At 40.4% G+C, this 19,058-nt stretch overlaps 2 protein-coding genes across 2 annotated transcripts; one reads left to right on the top strand and one right to left on the bottom strand.

Moving 5' to 3' along the window:
* Positions 1-8,129: 8,129 nt before the first annotated feature.
* On the bottom strand, positions 8,130-9,152 carry LOC116798518 (olfactory receptor 10C1-like). The gene has a single exon (XM_032711013.1). It carries the CDS (start codon positions 9,150-9,152, stop codon positions 8,130-8,132), a length of 1,023 nt encoding a protein of 340 aa, XP_032566904.1.
* Positions 9,153-16,616: 7,464 nt separating this feature from the next.
* Positions 16,617-17,278, top strand: LOC116798517 (olfactory receptor 10A4-like). The gene has a single exon (XM_032711012.1). The coding sequence runs from the start codon at positions 16,617-16,619 to the stop codon at positions 17,223-17,225; it is 609 nt and encodes a 202-aa protein (XP_032566903.1). The 3' UTR covers positions 17,226-17,278.
* Positions 17,279-19,058: the final 1,780 nt, after the last annotated feature.

The following is a 19,058-nucleotide window of genomic DNA, read 5'->3' as shown; positions in this document are numbered from 1 at the left end:
ACAGCGGGTTAAACAGATGTCAGTAGTTCTACCTTACAACAAAGGCAATCAACCTTATTTCAGCTATATCAGCAAGACTGTAGTTGTCGGGGTAATAGTAGCTATTCTACATGTCAGACAGTGACACGTGTGGTGCTGCTCCCTAAAGGAAGACACGCATGAGCTGAGGGTGGCCTCAACACAAGACCAGTGACAGGATACAGTCCTGTGGACCTAGACAGAGGTGAGCAGAGCAGAGTGGTGTCAAAAATAGCCAACAATCAGTGCGCCTTGGGAAAAGACAGACTAGAAACCATGTCAAAGGTCAGCTCAGGAAATCCAGGAAGCAACTTGGAAAGAGAACTTGGCAGGCACAGAGAGACTCTTATCAGAGTGTGGGGGTGTAAACCTGAAGCTCAGTTTGTCAGAGCAATTAAGGACTATTAGTGCACTCCTGGTCCTGGCACTAGCACTCTGTCTGATACTTGTAGCATCATGGATGACCATGTTCCAGTGGCTAACACTTCTAAATTTACTAACCTAGTTGCAGCCATTGTGTCCAACTCTCAATATGATGTAGAGAAGTACAGTGTATAGAAGTGAATTAGTGATATCTGTGAGATACAGATTAAACAGTTTATAGCCATTGGTGGATATGACTTAGACGCTGCAAAATGCTCTACACATCTGTGAAACTTTCTCCTATTCTTTGCAAATCAGTTTGACCCTCTAAGAGTGAGCAAAGGCCATAATGTAATTTTCTATTATTTCCTTTCAGTCAAACACCTGACTGCAAGGAACGGTATAATAGGGACTCTATGCTGAGTTGTAATTTAACTTTTAAGACAGTAGAAAGACTTCTTGTGAGGTTTAGCCTCACTAGCTTCCAAAATCTAATCCCATTGGGAACAAGAAATCAGTCATTAAATGCTAGCAAATGGTTTAGCCTCCTGGACAATCTGACACACAGATTGATGTGTTAACATGGCCAAAGCGTTCCATTATCAGAGATGGAATGGGTTATGGATATTGTAACTCACTCTTGTAGTCTTTTCCACCTCTTTTACAGGAAGAGCTATAAGGAGCTAGTAAAGAGGATGTATACAGATGAGAGAGAGTAGTTTTGCTTCAGAGATCAGGAAGGAACAGAGAACTGACATAACCACGTCAGGCCAGGCAGTGAGTTTGAGATATACCAGTGATTTACATCAAGATAATGTGGGAGAAAGAGCCCAGGAGAGAACGTTAACATGAATGGGTTAGAACCCATCCTAGTTAGTACAGAAAGTCTTCATTGCTCCTAAACCTAGGAGAAAGGTTTGACCTGAATGCCTTTCAGAGCTTAAAAAAGAATTGAAGAGGAAAAATGAAACTAGTCATTTACTTATATTCCTTAGTAGGCCACACCACCTAAAACAAATGTCTAGGATCTTTTTAGCTCCATGTACTTGTCCACACTGATTCTGCAAATGAAAAATTTGTATCTAGGTTTTCACAAACTTGAATATGTGTCAGGATATTATGGCTTAGGCTGAAAGCTGGAGTAGATTGCTGTTGATCCCTTAGTGTCTTTGTGCATGGGCAGACAGGTGTTCAGCCACCTCCAAGAGAGCTGGGCCCCATTCCATAAAACAGTGACTTAGGAAGGCAAACACCATCACTCCAAACATCCCTCCATTCCTCCTTCTTCCCCCCACTTCATATGCTGAACATGATGTCATATGGTATGGAATATTCCTTGCGTCAGCTGGGGTCAGCTGTCCCAGCTGTATTTCCTTCCAGCTTCCCTTGCCAGCAGGGTGGTACAAGGAGCAAAAAAGGCCTTTGCTCTGTGTAAGCACTGCTCAGCAATAAAAAAAAATCACTCTCCTTATGTTCACTTGTACATTCTGGTTTAAAAAAGAGAATCAGCACATTGATAGGAGAGGAATAATTTTTAACCTACCTCTTTATGGTGAGAAAGAGGAGGTTTAGTCGGAGGGTTTCCAGGACACTCATTGCTGTTTTACGTGGGAGATACAGGAGGACATTCTCCCCTGCTTCTTCTAGTAGAGGTATTTCCAGTTTACACTGGAGCATGTGTTTTTGAACTTTTGAGCCTGATTCAATAGGAATGTGATAGCTTTGGTTAAAGAACTTACACCAACCAGTAATAATGCAGATGCCTCTTGGCCCTATGAACCCAATCCAACGTCATGACAGCACTTGGAGCTGTTCTAAAGTTTTTGAAAAATCCTAACTCTCTCCACCTCTGATGTTACAAGGGTGTAGCACCAGAGAGAGAAGGGTTCTCAGTTTCATCTAGATTTGTATTGACGTGATCTTGCCATTCCCTCAGACAATTAAATGTTTGTCTTTGGTAAAAAGCTAAGAGCAAGTAATTGGAGCTAACAAGGACTTCTGGGACTAGACTCACTCTTGAGATTAAGAACTTTCCTAGCTGCTCACTGGTCCTCTCCTCAATCCTCTACAGCCCAGTGCCTCCCTTGGGAGGGACTCAGCTAAACACAAAGGCCTACTTAAAACTTGTTGAAACTCTAGTGCCTTGGGATATATGCATTCAGCATCTTAGAAAGAAACTTCATTGTCTTGAGAAGAGGGAAGCAAGGGATGTGAGCAAGGCCACAGGGAAAAAACTGGAGAAACTGAAAGACAGAGGCAAATTCAAGCTATTTTTAATCTCAGTGACTGAACACTGACATGCTACAATTAGTTACTGGTGTGTCCCAATTAGAGGTCAAAATAGTCTGCTTATTAGCACAACAATAATTGTCTTGTTTCAGAGCATATTTGCTGTAAGACCTGTTATTTCCAGGGCTGACTCACATGTCTCTCTGATGACAGAGAAGGACAGTTCTGCGAGGACTTCGGCAAATAGGCTGTCAGAAAGGCATTTGCAAAGGAGGGTCTTCAAGGTCATACAGTCACAGAATATCCTGAGTTTGAAGTCATTCACAAGGATCGTCGAGTACAACTCCTGGCCCTGCACAGGATAGCCCAAAGAATCATACTATGTGTCTGAGTGTTGTTCAAACAACTCTTGAGCTCAGACAGCCTTGATGCTTTGACCACTGCCCTGGGGAGCCTGTTCCAGTGCTCGACCACCCTCTGGGTGAAGAATCTTTTTTTAATATCCAACCTAAACCTCCCCTGACACAGCTTCATGCCATTCCCTTGGTTCTGTCACTGGTCACCAGAGAGAAGAATTTAGTGCTGCGCCTTCAGTACCCTTCACGAAGAAGCTGCAGACCACAATGAGGTCTTCCCTGAGTTTCTTCCAGGCTGAAAAGACCAAGTGACCTCAGTCATTCCTCATATGGATTCCCCTCTACATGTGTCACCATTCTCATGTCCCTCCTTTGCCGTGTCTCCAATAGCTTTAGATCCTTCTTATATTGTGGCACCCAAAACTGCTCCAATACTCCAGGTGAGACCACCCCAACGCAGAGTAGAGCAGGACAATCCCCTCCCTCGACCAGCCAGCAATGCATGGCCTGATGCCCCCTGGACACAGTTGGGCCTCCTGGCTGCCAGGGCACTGCTGACTCATATTCAATTTGCCATTAACCAGGACCTCCCTTTCCACTGTACTGCTTTCCAACACCTCGTTCCCCAGCCTGTCCATACATCCTGATCCTAACCCTAACTCTAACCCTAATCCTAACCCTAACCCATCCCAGGTGTAGAATTGGTGCCCTGTTGAACTCCACATGGCTGGTGATTGCTCCTCTCTCTCATTTGTCCAGGTCTCTCTGCAGGGCCTCTCTGCCTCCTGGGGAGAGAGTTAACAGCTCCTCCCAATTTAGTATCATCTGCAAACCTACTTAGAATCCTTTTGACTCCTATGTCCAAGTTGTTTATGAAGATGTTGAAGAGCACTGGACCTAAAATGGAATCCTGCAGAACCCCACTTATGACCAGTCACCAGCCTGTTATAACCCCATTTACTCTTTGTGCCTGACTCATGAGCCAATTGCTCACACATCACATGATGTGTTTATCCAGCTGTGGGCTGGACAGTTTGTCCTGAAGGATCCTGTGAGAGACAGTGTCAAAAGCTTTGGTGAAATGCAAAAAGATTACATCAGCCGGTTTCCCTTGATCAACTAGATGGGTTACCTTGTTTTGAAGGAACATTAAGTTTGACAAGTGGGACTTTCCCCACATGAATCTTTGCTGACTGTGACTGATAACCTTTGGATGTTTTTTAATAACTCCCAGAAAAGCCTTCTCCATAATTTTTTCAATATCTTATGAAGCTTTTGAATTTTGAAGTCCTTAAAAATGTGTAAGTTTCTTCATAGCACTGTCTTTCGTGTCCGGACAGGTCCAGTAAGAGTCAATGGGACCTTGGTACATTAAAAATCTTGTTGTGTGCAGTGACACTACAAATGTTTATAGTAGTTTTACCAGCTAAAGATTGGTCCCAGAATAATGCTTATGAGTTGTTTCTAAGTTAAACAGGGTTTTAGTTTGTATTATTAGCTGGGGGTTTCTTTATATGAAAGGAACCATTTTCCTCCTGTTCAATGCATACGTCTGTAGGAAGATTCCTGGTTGAAAATTTATTTTGATTAAGCTGAAGTTGCAGTATTATGTAAATGTGCATGGTGCAAGAAAGAAATTTAATCAGCTGGGATTTCTGTGGGGGAAGTATCTACAAGTACAGGATTCAGAGCACATGAATTAACAGATTAGAGAAACTAGTGACACCCTTTCTGGCAACCAGCTGTCATTGATTGCCTCATCAGAGGCCTTTACCCAGAATTCTTGAGGAAGAAGCATCCAGGTCCCTGGCTGTAAGGTGTGCCTGGTATTTCTCACTGAGGCTGGGACTGATGTTACCTTTGTGTGAAGGATGTGTGTTTGAATTGATGTGTTGAGTAATCAGATGAAGGAGCTGTGGAAAGAGAATAACAGACTACACTGTGAGGCAGGAGGAACAGAAGAGGAACAGGAATAATGTAGAAATGGCCATCTGAACTACTCATGCTGGACTGCCTTTACAATTACTGGGGGGAAGAAGCACAACTGCTGTGCAGTTCAACATCCTAAAAAATCTAATCAGACTAAACATCTGAAACAATTCAATAAACTATCACTCTAATTCAATTGCTCTAAAATTGCCTATTGCTCTCCACTGACTGTTTAAGAAGTCTAGGACGATTGTTTCAGTTGTCTAAATCTTGCATTTCTAAAGCTACTTACATGACTCTTTTTCTCCTGAAATCCCATATTTTAATAATAATTGGAGTCCTGATACTAGGAAGCAAGTCCGTGAATACCCTTCTATCTCTTTACCTTACCATAGGGTCTAAAAAAGTCTAAAAAAAGCACCAAAAAACCAAGTGTAAGGTTCACTGATATATGGAAACTGTGAATTCCATAAATTTTCTTTAACAATTAAACCCCTGGAAGTCTAAGAGGTCTACAGTTTCAAACATATTTCTTCATGGGAGTAACATTCGTGACACATGTGATGACAAATCATGTCATTGTCCGGTGAAGGGCTTCAAAGACGGATGAAGGGACCGGAGCATCTCTCTACAGCTGAGGGAGTTGGGTCTGGTCAGCCTCAAGAAGACTGAGAGGGGATCTCATCAATGTATATAAGTATCTTCAGGGAGGGTGTCAGAGGATGGACCAGGCTCTGCTCAGTGGTGCCCTGCAATAGGACAAGGAGTAACAGGCAGAAACTGATGCATTGAATCCACCTGAATGTGAATATTCCACCTGAAAATGAGGAAGAACTTCCTAGGATGCATATTAATAGAAATGTGCCTTCAGGCTATCAAGTCAAGCCTGGAGAAGGAGATCTCAAGCTTTATGGGTGTGGTTTGTCTTTATCTCATGATGTTTTGGGCACATAAACACTAATCATTTGGAATGTAATCTGACTTCAGATACAGATGTCTATTTGCAAGTGTGTACAAGCCCGCTGGATGTCTGAATTCCCAATAGAGTCAAAATGAATCAATCCATGAATGGAACATGGTGACCAAATCTACTGCAAAAGTGTATCTGGCATCTATAGTCCATAGTGACAACTTAAGACACCAACTTGAAGTGTAGATATTTGGATATTCTAATGACTAAATAAAAATGTTCAGTGTAATTTTACATGTCCAGATATTGCATCTGCTCTACAAATGCCATTCCAAAACAATATGAGCCTTTTATAATGATTGTAACTCCCAGAAATGTCATACCTAATCTATTAGGAATCCATGCTTATAATCACTTGATAGATATTGAAACCATCATTCATAGACTATAAGTCCAAGATTAAATCAATTGTTCCTGAAGAATTTCTAAATTTATTTTAAAATCTCTATCTATCCAACCTTTAATGACTACCACTAAATCACTCCTATTTACCTTTGGTATAGTGAAAGTAAAGATACAATTAAAACAACAGTCCACCCTTTCCATTATAAAAAAAATTAGACACTGAGAAATCTGTCTATAATTGCAAATATCATGCCCTTGGATGAACTGGAGAACTACAGAAGAATGTTTTTTAAGTGACCTAAGAGTATGGATGAAGAACTGCAAGTATCTCAAGAGGAACTTCAGCAGCTTCAAATACTTCATCACTTTTAAGATACTTCTATTTTTTTTTTAAATTTTACCTTTCATAAGCAATCTTCACAAAACATTCACAGAACAAAGGCTGAGGAGCACCAGATACACATCTTGAAAAAGGGTCACAAAATCATTTAAAGCCTGGATAGTAGAAGTGTATCCTTTAAAAGAAAGAAGCCTCTGGTGAAGCAAGCTGGTGGATTTCTTAGTCTGTAATAAGTTTTGCTTTCCATTCATCTCAGGACTTTTGGCAACATAGTAATGGAATATGTGGGGAAAAAAGAATCTCTTGCCTGCAAATGACCTCCAGCAGCTATGGGAGCAACTACGAGAGCTGTTTGGTGTTTTGGTGAGGCAACTAACTTGCCTTCTCTTCAAATACATGGAAGACAGCTTCCTTTCTTCTTGTTGTTATGAACTGTGTTCATTTGGCTTCTCTAATTTGTGGATTTTTGTATTCAGTGGGGAATTCATTTACCTTCACTAGGCATATTTGAACAGGACTCCAGGTTCAATTTATGATAAGAATCCATTGCTTATAAAAAACGCTGCGTGGGTACATTTTACATAGTTTAGAATTTCCTTGCTATCTTCTGATCATCACTGCAGAACAGTTTGGGTCTCCTATAGATCCTGAGTCATTTCTGAAAAATGCCTTTGATTACTTAAGGTATATGAGAAGAAATGAAAAACTCATTCTTAAGCCAGTGAATCTCACCTCTATAGTCTCCAAATTCATAGTTGCAGAAGATCATTCATCTTCTAAAAGAGATACTTATGAAATGTCGAAATATTTCTTCCTGGAGGAAGTTATTTGCCTCCATTTCCAATGAAATATTAGATTTATTCTCCCAGACTTCAATGAGTGACCTTTATATCCTTAAATTAGGTCACGCAAATCCTACCTTTTTAGTCATGGAGTGCAAAGCTTTCTAGTTAATATATAATATATAATAATATGTCCTAATAACATATCATAATAGTCTATAATAGAAATATTAAAGGCAAAAACCATATATGAAATAACGGGTTTTGATACAAATTCTATACAAAATAGTCTGCTCTTCCTATATAAGAAGATTTAGCCAAGACTTGGTATAAAATATTTATAACAATGACTCTAAAATTAAAGGTCTTTGAGGCAGATATGCAATTTTGCACACCTTTTTTTTTCCGATAACAGTCTCAGAACTCATGACCAGTGCTCAGTATTTTCCTGGACTCTGTATTATAACTTGAATTATATCTTCTTTTCCCAAAGAAATTTACTAAACATTTTTAGGAAATAAATGTAAATTGATGAAAATGTATTGTTCTCAGCTCTTTCAGTAAAATCAGGATCCTGAACATTACTCTTTTGTTCAAAAAGTCAGAAACAGGTAAAACACAATTTTCTGCAAATAGCAAGGAAAAGAAAAAGAAAAAATGTTTATTTATTTAAGAATTTCTTCAGTATGTGGAAGAAGTTTCCTTTCAAAATCCTAACATAACATCTAACATTCTTTCTTACAGTTCAACATCTCCACTCTTTCTTTCCTCCCCAAAAGCTGAAGTGTTCTTGGGAATTATTTGGAAATTCCTTTTACTGAACAAGAATTTACAGTGAAAAATACCACTACAACCATCTGAAACAATGCAAATATTCTGTTGCATTTCCACACTAAATTAATATTTCTCCATTTTTTTCTCAGGGCTCTTTTCACCTCCTCATTCCTCAAACTATAAATAGTAGGATTCAGTAAAGGAGTCACCACAGAATAAGAAAGCGAGAGGAATTTATCAACAGATGCAGAATAGGTGTATTTTGGCCTCAAATACATGGAGCTTGCTGTACCATAAAAAAGTATCACAACTAAAAGATGTGAGGAGCAAGTGGAAAATGCTTTCTGCTGGCTTTCAGCTGATGACATCAGAAGAATTGTGGAAATTATGCGACTATATGAATAAATGATCAACAAGAAGGGACACAAAATAGCAAAGACAGCCACCACAATGACTTGAATTTCACTTGGGAAAGTGGTACCACAAAGCAGGTCCAAGAGGGGTTGAATCTCACAGAAAAAGTGATCGATGGCAAAACCACAGAAGGGTAAGCTGAATGTTATGATGGTGTGTACCAAGCCTACAGCAGTTCCACAAATGTAAGTTCCAGCAACCAGACTTTTGCAGACTCTACTGTTCATGACAATAGTGTAATGCAAGGGGTAACATATTGCCACATAACGGTCCAGTGACATGGCAGCCAAGAGAAAACATTCGGCAACTCCAAAGAAAAGGAAGAAAAACATTTGCATTGCACATCTTGCCTTGGAGATACCTATTGTTCCCACCATCAGATTCTCAAGAATATTTGGTATTATGACTGACAAATAGCAGATATCCAAACAGGACAGCTGAGTGAGGAAGAAATACATGGGGGAATGAAGGGTGTTATCACCATTCATTATCAAAGCTATCACTGTGTTAGCCATCAAGGTGAGAATATAAAGAGATAATAAAACTACAAAGAGCAAGGGATGCAAATGAGAGATTTCAGAAAAACCCAGGAGTCTGAATTCACTCACTTCACTGAGGTTCCCAAGAATCATCCCTCTTTGGTACCTAGTAGAACTAGTCTCTCTTCGTTTTTGCACTCAGTAGTTGATGACATAGTAAACAGACAGGCAAATTGGCAATCCAAATACCACTGCCTGATTGAATAGGCAAAAGGACGAGTAGAATTTAGAAATTATCAAGATTTTGAAAAGGTCTTCTGAAGAGATTAAGTGGTCTTATGCATATGTTTTTGTCTCTATTTTTGACTGAGGCTTCTTTTCATAGCACTGCCTTCAAAGTTTGCATATTTACTAGTGTCTTCAATGCTCAGCTACAGTTTTTACCCTGCAGAACAAGGGGGAAAAAAAAGCAAATATTTTTTATGGACTAATCAGTTCAAGTTCCAACAGCATCAGTAGCAATATTTGAATATAACAAAGATAATTTCTCTGTTATTTAAGTGATCTACTCTGGGGATGCATGCAAGGTCAATTGGTCCAAAGCATCTTGTGACTGTATTCATGGCTATACAGCATGAAAAGAGTTAAAGGGCCCTTACAAGAGACAGGCTTTGCATGCACAAGGATTTACTTGTGGGATACACAGCTTATGGCAGTCATGTATTCTGAAGTTACCTTGTGGGGAGTGTGGTGGAAAAGAGGAAGAAAAAAATCCTAAATCATGAAGTCTCCAGAAAAACATTCTACTCTGAGCATTCTGCAGTGAATAAGGAGAGGTGTTTTTCCCCAGCACTATATCCTATATATATATTTGTAAAGTCCACTGAGACCTGCTAATGCTGATTAGAGCAATAAAGCCTAGTTGTTACTCACAGGTTGGTTACTAAGTGTGGTGTACGTATATTAGTTGATTCACAGACACTCTTTTTGGTCTCTCCAGTTTTAGATAATTTGGAATACACTTCTATATAAACCTAGATGTTCTCATGCAACATCAAGAGCTGTCTTTGACTTTGAAGCAATTACTATTACTTCATAATTATCACCAAATTAGTGAGACAGTAGTCACGTAAGCTTGTCATATTTATGCTTTCTCAACAAAATTTGAAGGTGAAGCAGAGGTACAGTCCACATTCATATGGGACTATAAATCCTGCTGAGATAGGAATGGAAGGCTGCAAGTTACAAGTGATCACAAATCACTTCAATAAAACTGTCAACTTTGTAAAGGTCTTGGCCAGAGTCAGTCATCTAGAGTACCTTTATAGCCTCTGGGGAGAGAGATCCTCTTAATCTTTACAGTATATCAGAATCAGGCGAAACAAGCCATAGAAGTGCCTGTTTTTCTCCATTGACTATAAAAGACATTCAGACCCCCAAACCAAGAATGCAGACACAGAATTATCATCAACTTTGTCATCTAAACCTAGAGGACCTGCACCTTATGACAACCTTGTAGGTATCTGCAGGGAGATGATAAATTGCAAAGCAACATATGAAGGCCATGAGTGCACAAAAAGGCCTTAATGACCCTGCCCTATGGTCTCCAGCCATACTCTCTGTCCACAGACCCATGATCTTCATTTAAGATCACTTCAGCTTATATTGACCCTGAGCAGGAGACCATTGTGTGTTTAGGAGTAGTGATGCATGTAGCAGTTCACCTGAAAAGGCCTAAGCTTTGCTGTGCTGAACATCCAGGATGACACTCAGGTCTGGGCTGTGCTCATCTCTTGGCCACAGGTTAAACTCAGCAGCTCATGGTAAGCAGGCAGCTTCCACTCTTACTGGTGACACCACTACCTGCGTGGCCTGACCTGTGTCCAGAAGTCAAACAAGTTCTCATGAGAACAACCTTTAAGAATAAAGTTGTTTCATTATGATGGAATTATATAATAGATTGAATGATCAAATGGGAGAGCTACCTCTATGGACAGGATCTATGCAGCACACCGTGGGAGAATTCATTCCCTTCTGCATGAGAGCAGGGTTTCCAGGACTGTAAGGGACAAGATTTGTTCGTTACACATCTTGACTTTTATTATATCTTATTAAAAAATCTTTTTTATTTAACCATTTGTTGTGGTCTTATGATGTGGTTTCTTATTTAGATCCATTAGCAACCCTGCATTGGTTGTCTCAGCACAATGTCCCTTTTAAATGCCAAAGAGACAATGTCCATCTTCCATAGTCAGAGGTAAAGCAGTGTGCACTTAGCCCGTTAACTGGTAGGATGTCATTTCAATCAGCCATTATCATTGAAACAGGCTCCAGTTAAACTTGGATCAGAGTAAATCTGCATCGAGATTTGACTGTCCCCAGGTCTGACTCTGACAGACACGTGCTGTAGCTTTTCAAATAAATCACATGATGGAGAACAGCTCCCCCTGTTCCTCCTGGCCCCTTCCCAGCCCCACTGATCAGAACAGGGCCCAGGTGAAGAACTTAGATTTTTTTTAATAGATGTTGTTTATTTGAATGAGTACAGAAAAGTTCCACTCATAATGTTCAGAAATTTTTGACCAAAGTTCAACCAGTTACAGAAATCTGGGGTTTATATTTGATTAAAAGTGGAATTACTGACGGATATCCACACTGACAGTGTCAACATCTCATTCAAACTGATCCTATTTCACCTGACCTTAGAACTGTCTTTGTCCACTCTTGTCTTTAGTCATTGATTGTAGAGTGACCTCTGCATTACAATCATCTTCTGTAAGCAACAAAGGGAAAGTGATTTTTCAGGGAAGAACCACCTAATGTGATGTAGGTGTCTTCTGGACATAGTAAGTGACAACTACAAAGTGCTATATCTTTGTTTAATTAAACAGAAGCATAGCATGATTCACCTAAATAAAGACAGAAATATCCATAGAGGACAGAAATATCCAGAGAGGAAAATTTCTGAGAAATCTGAAGGATCTATCTGAGTTGGCATGATGTGTTCTCTCAGGGGACACCTTTCCCATACTATTAATTAAAGAGTATAAAGCCAGAGTTAGACATGAGCAATGCATAAGTTCTTTCCTCCTGCAAAACCTTTAAAGCTTTTTTCCTGTGCTTAGTCTGTGTGGTTTGTTTCCATACCAAATTTTTATCCCTTAATTTAGGCAGGATCAGGCCTAATGCCATGAATGGTAAAAAAATTAACAGATTAAAATAGATATGCAAGTGTTCCATAGGTTTTTCTTTAGTTTGTTCCAGGACCTAACAGAAAAAGCAGAGAGAGGGCTCTGTCACACCTAAACAATGAGAAAAAAATAACTGACTCCTACAATTGCTAACAGTCAATACCTAAAAGATTATTTTTCGGTGGGGACATAGACAGATAGAAATACTAAGTCGTGTGGCTTTTCCAAAAATATTAACCACGGCCTTCTCCTATTGGCAGGTGAGCTACTTTATTTTACTTCATTCTTCTGTCTCTTCTTCCCCATTTTATTGTTCTCTACCACCTACACAGGACTTGTCTTTAAGGGAGACTTATCTGCCTATGAAGTGAATGGTTTTTTGGAATAGAAGATCAATTACAAGAAATTTTTAATTCTTGAAAAAAGCTGTTCCTCCTGAAGAATGCCTGGAACAAATGCAATTTCCTGGGGTGCAATCCACATTATTTAGTAGTTTTGTGTGGTACTGTGCAGAGTATACAGGATTATCTGTGTTCAATAGGTAATTCTTTCCTGGAATGAACCCCACTCACAGAATGATAGCAAGAGGGACTCATTGCCAAACACCCATTCTGTCAACAAATTAATATTTTCTGGGTTTTAATGACCAGCCTTCTTTGCTTGGCAAAGGGTTTATAGTTGCAGATCTCTACTGGATAATGGGACAAAAGTCCACTTCAAAAACTGGGGCAGTACATTCATGCACAACCTCACCAGCCGGGAGACTGGATGTATGTCTGGACATGGAGTAAGGAACCACTCAAGCAGGTGGGAACAACAATTTCAAGTTCTCCTGACTACTCACATAGCTGTGAAAATGATGGGTGGAGACTTCTGGATTCACTACACGTGAATCAAGCCAATTCGGGACCCAGAAGGACCTCACTGGACAGTGCAGCAAACAGCAAATCTGCTACAGATAAAGTTGCAACAGAATCAGACACTCTAAAATGAGAGATGTTAAAAGGTTTATCTTTATGTTGTGTTGTTTGTTCTCAACTTTCCACTCATTCAGATGAAAGTATTCAGATGGTGGGCCTTCCAACATCAGGTATATTTTCCAATGCTCTTTCTCCAACTGGAATGATGTTACTTTTGGACAGAAAAGCAGACCAACCCCCCATAGATTAAAAAATTTTGTCAGTAAAAATGGCAGTTACTGAGCCCTCTTGTATTCAAAGATACCTAGAAGGAGGACCAGGTGTAGCCCCTCACCAGAAAATGGAATCACCAAGGAACGATGGTGGAAGATTATCCCAAATGTCATTCATATTTACATGTGACAGGAACAAGAATTTTAAATACACGTTGGTGGTGTATTCCAGATAACATGGGATACTACTTGCTTTGCAGAGACCAAGCTAGAAAAGCTCTATCCCCTGCATGGCAAGGAATATGCACCTCTGGACCTGTAGTACCAAAAATAGGTGTCATTGATAAATCAGAATTCCTCAGAGAACATCAGCGATCTTTTACAACAAGCCACAAATGAAATTTAAATCCCTTGAGAGGTCCTCTGGATTCCACCAGTTTGTGAGAGGACTTTTACCATGGTTAGGAGCGCCTGAATTGCAGAAAGCTGTAGTTACATACCCAGAGTAATTAAACAAATAGAAAACTAAACAAACGTTGTAATTAGAGCTTCGCAGCAAGAAGTTATCAGCCTTTCAAAAGTAGTTAAACAAAACTGAACAGCTCTAGGTCTGATTCTGGCTTCCAAAGGTGGTGTGTGCACAGTCATTAACACCAGTTGCTGTGTATATGCAGATCAGACTTTAAGAATTCAAACTTATTTGGTAGAAACTAGAAAAATCACTGGAATTTTTCATAGAATCATAGAATCAGCTGGGTTGGAAAGGAGCTCTGAGATCATCAAGTCCAACCCTTGATCCACTACCACCGTGGTTACTAGACCATGGCACTGATGCCACATCCAGTCTCATCTTAAAAACCTCCAGGGACAGAGAATCCACCACTTCCCTGGGCAGTCCATTCCAATGTCTGATTAACCTCTCTGTAAAGAATTTCTTCCTAATAGCTAACCTAAACCTCCCCTGGCAGAGTTCAAGACCATGCCCTCTTGTCTTGCTGATAGCTGCCTGGGAGAAGAGACTGACCCCCACCTGGCTACAACCTCCTTTCAGGTAGTTGTAGAGAGTGAGGAGGTCTCCCCTGAGCCTCCTCTTCCCAGACTAAACAACCCCAGCTCCTTCAGCCTCTCCTCATAAGACTTGTGCTCGAGTCTCTTCACCAGCCTTGTTGCTCTTCTCTGGACCTGCTCCAGCCCCTCAATATCCTTCCTGAACTGAGGGGCCCAGAACTGGGCAAAATACTCAAGATGTGGCCTCACCAGCGCTGAGTATAGGGGAAGAATCACTTCCCCGGACCTTTTTGCCCCACTGTTCCTGATCCAGGTCAGAATGCCATTGGCCTTCTTGGCCACCTGGGCACATTACTGGCTCATGTTCAATTTCCAAACTGCCAGGCCCCTTCCTGCCTGGCTGCTCTCCAGCCACTCTGTCCCAGCCTGTAGTGCTGCAGGGGGTTGTGGCCAAAGTGCAGGACCCGGTACTTGGCCTTGTTAAACCTCATCCCGTTGGAATCAGACCATCTCTCCAGTCTGTCCAGGTCCCTCTGAAGAGCCCTCCTGCCTTCCAGCTGATTGACGCTCCCCCCCAACTTGGTGTCATCTGCATAAATTTGCTAATGGTACACTCAGTCCCCTCATCCAGATCATCAATAAAAATACTAAACAGAACTGGGCCCAACACTGATCCTTGGGGACATGACTAGTGACCGGCCGCCAACTGGATGCAGCACCGTTCCCCGCCACTCTCTGGGCCCGACCCTCCAGCGAGTTCTTAACCCAGCACAGAGTGCCCCTGTCCAAGCCATGGGCTGCCAGCTTTTTCAGGAGAATGCTGTGGGAGACGGTGTCCAAGGCTTTGCTGAAGTCCAGGTAGACACATCCACAGCCTTCCCCTCATCCACCAGGCGGGTCACCTGATCATAAAATGAGATCAAGTTGGTCAAACAGGACCTGTCCTTCCTAAACCCGTGCTGCCTGCATCTGACCACTTGTTCATCCTGTAGCTGTTGTGTGATTGCACTTAGGACGATCTGCTCCATAACCTTGCCAGGCACTGAGCTCAGGTTCAGTGGCCTGTAGTTTCCTGGGGCCTCCTTCAGGCCCTTTTTGTGGACGGGTGTGACATTCGCCAACTTGCAATCATCTGGGACCTCCCCAGTGAGCCAGGACTGTTGGTAGATGATGGAGAGCAGCTTGGCGAGCTCTTCCGCCAGCTCCCTCATCACCCTAGGATGGATTCCATCTGGTCCCATAGACTTGTGAGGGTCCAAGTGGCTCAGCAGGTAACTAATTGTTTCCTCCTGAATTACAGCTTCTTATCTCTGTCTACAAGGAAATATTTCCTATTTCAGGAAATACAAGAAAATCAAGGGGAAGATGTGGTTAATTGGATAATGTCATGGATCCCAAATTCAAGTGCAACTGCAAGAAATTGATTGGTATAGTTACCATAGTTTTGATATTAATTGTAGGTTTATGGATTTTATTCCAAATTTGCAAAATGAGATGCAACAGAATGTGTAGATTCAATAAAAACTATTTAATCTAAAACTGAAAAAGGTCTCAAAAGGATGGTTGGTTACTTTAAATAATAGATTTTTTTTTCTAAACTTAAGTTTATTCTTATAGTGTTAAGGATCTTGATTAGTATTGCTAAAGTACCAGATAATTTCAATAAGAAAAGTTTAAGTTAGTCCTAAAGAAGATTAAATTACATGTTTTAAGGTATAAAGTAGTCTGATAAATGTGCAAAGTTTTATAAGATGTTTATTAAGAGTTTAATAATTTAATAGTGATTATTGCATTTTAGTGTCTTAAATTGTGCTAGATACTCAATGATAAAAGTGGAAGTAATCTTAAAAGAAAAATTGAGGTCACTCCCAAAGAAGAGAATTGTTGAAAATGATAAAACTTTTCTAATTTTTTTAGTGTTCCTAATTAACAAAAGCTGTGTGAAGGAAACCACCTTGCTTTTCTCCACTAAACAGTCCTTAGCACTAAAAATACCTAAACACAACACTTCCTTTTCTGGGATCTTGTCCTATTAGAAAGTAACATATAAAAAGATTCAATTTACTATTTTGTATTTCTTTAGATTAACTAGAAAATGGACATGTAATGACTTCTGCAGTTAAAAGACACCTGAGGGACCTGGAGAGCAGTAATCACATTGTGGTGACCTATTTCCAATTTTTACCTTTCTCCAGCATTCCAGAGATCCAAGGCTCTCTCTTTTGTCTGTTACTGTTCATGTACCTCAGTACTTTGGTGGGAAACATCCTCATCATCACAATCACTATGGTAGATGCTGCCCTTCACTCTCCCACGTATTTTTTCCTTAAGAACTTTTCCTTCCTGGAGGTTAGCTATACCACATCCACCATCCCCAAGACGCTAGTGAACTTTCTCACAAAGAGGAAGAACATATCCTTTCTGGGCTGCGCCACACAGATGTATGCTTTCTCCCTCCTCGGGATCACAGAATGCTGTTTGCTGGCTGCCATGGCCTACGACCGCTATGTGGCCATATGCCAGCCTCTGCACTACACGACCACGATGAGATGGAACATGTGCTTCTTGCTTTCAGCTGTGCCTTGGCTTACTGGGGTCTTGGTGGCCTTAGTGCAGACAACTTTCATCTTTACCCTTCCATGCTGTGGTCCCAATGGGATCAATCACTTCTTCTGTGACTTGCTGCCTCTGCTTAAGTTGGCTTGTGGGGCCACCTGCAAAAATGAAATCACCACCTACATAATAGCTGTCCTTTTCATCATAGTCCTCTTCTTATTCATACTTGTGTCGTATATCCAGATTCTCCACACCATCTTCAAGATACCATCAGTGAAGGGCAAGGGAAAAGCATTCTCTACCTGCTTTTCTCACCTAGTCGTGGTCACTCTGTTTTAGGGACCTGGCATTGTGACCTACTTGAGACTCAAAGCTTCTTATTCAAGCAGCAGTAGCAAATTGCTTTCTCTTTCTTACACGCTGTTGTCTCCAATGATGAACCCCTTGATTTACAGCTTGAGGAACAAAGAGGTGAAACAAGCCTTTTAAAAGAGCTGTAGTCAAAAATAGAAATATGTAATATGTTTATGAATTATATTAAATGTAGTAGTAGCTTTGATATTGTGTGTATTGCTGGAAGGACAATATGATTTGCCAGCACTTACCCAAAAATTAATCTCTACCTTCCAGCTTTGAGTCAATCCTCCAGGTAATTCAGCCTTTAAAAAAAGGAAAAAAAAAGGTTGTTTCTCTTCAGATTCTTTCTTATATCATCTTAAGATAGGTTTGGCATCCAGCTCACGTTAATCACCTGCTACTGTATCCTCTATGTCCTGTCCATCAATACAGAAATAGTTCTTTGCTTTGCAGATGTATTTACCTGTGATAAGATGAACTTCACTATATTCTCTGAATATCGTGAAAACATTTCTGTGTAGCTTTTCTAAAAACACACTATGACGAGTGCAAGAAATTATCAGAGAAGGGGACAGTGGACCTCATGAGAAGTACTACGCAAATATTTAAGACATTAATCTTCTGGTGAGTTCTGATGAAGAGATTTCCCAGATGAGCTCTTCAACTCTATTTTGTGAAGAAAGTTTATTTGAAAGTTTATTTGAAAGTTTGAAGGGGTAAGGTTTCTCTTTGCTTCAGATACACAGTTTATCTGTTCTAAACCAGATTTCTGCCATAGAAAGAGACATCCTCATTGCTGTATGTTTGTTTTTGAAGTCAAAACAATGAATTTATACCAACATATGTATATCTCAGGCTTCTAAATTGAAAACAGAAAACAATGTCTCTTTTTGTGCAAAAAAAAAGGTTGACTGTGGAATGACAGAAACTACTTGAGTGTTAAGGAAACGGATGGTCACAGGGAAGCTGATTTGAGACATGAAATTTTTAAAAGTGAGGCTAAAACTTTAATTATTTTTCCTTTTTTTTTTTTCTTCTGGTTTTGCTATGTACTCACTTGGAGGATTCATAGGATCCTAGTTTACCTCTTCACTCTTCACTTTTTCTTTGCTAAGCTAAGACAGTGGATGTGGAATTAATCATTCAAATGGGAGAAGCATACGAGGGTGTTTTGCACCAGGAATTGCTAGTTCATTTTGATCCAAATAAGACAGACACAAAGGTTGTGTCAAGGATAGAGATTTGTGTCAAGGATCATTTCAAGTGATTTAGTGGAGTTTACACCATAAAGAAGAGGATAATAAAGATAAAATTGCATCACTTCAGATTCTGGGAACCTGTACGCTGGGACACTAGGAGGTATTGAAAAACACCTGAAGGACAATGCAGTCATCAGTCACAGCCAGCATGGAGTCATGCTTATCAAATCTTCTGACCTTTTAGGAGGTAACCCACCTAGTTGACCAAGGGAAGCCAGCTGATGTAATCTTTTTGGATTTCACTAAAGCTTTTGATACTGTTTCTCACAGGATCTTTCTGGGCAAAATGTCCAGCCGACAGCTGGATAAACACATCATATGATAAGTAAGCAATTGGCTCATGGGTGAAGCACAGAGGGTAATAGTGAACGGGGTGACATCAGACTGGTGACCTACCCATAGTGGAGTTCCACAGGGCTCCATCTTAGGTCCAGTGCTGTTCAACACTGTCCTCGTTAGAACAGCTAGGACCAGTTCATCACTGTGTGGGTGTAACATACACTGTGTATTCTACACCCTCCATGTAATTTCCCAGAAACTGTTAACAATAGACCAT

The sequence above is a fragment of the Chiroxiphia lanceolata genome, chromosome 26 (assembly GCF_009829145.1).
Source record: "Chiroxiphia lanceolata isolate bChiLan1 chromosome 26, bChiLan1.pri, whole genome shotgun sequence".
Classification (NCBI taxonomy): domain Eukaryota; kingdom Metazoa; phylum Chordata; class Aves; order Passeriformes; family Pipridae; genus Chiroxiphia; species Chiroxiphia lanceolata.
This window is presented reverse-complemented; position numbering and strand designations above follow the sequence as displayed.

Excerpts from the sequence above, each read along its gene's own strand:
- LOC116798518 (XM_032711013.1), bottom strand. The coding sequence starts at position 9,152 with ATGATTCTTGGGAACCTCAGTGAAGTGAGTGAATTCAGACTCCTGGGT.
- LOC116798517 (XM_032711012.1), top strand. The coding sequence starts at position 16,617 with ATGGTAGATGCTGCCCTTCACTCTCCCACGTATTTTTTCCTTAAGAAC.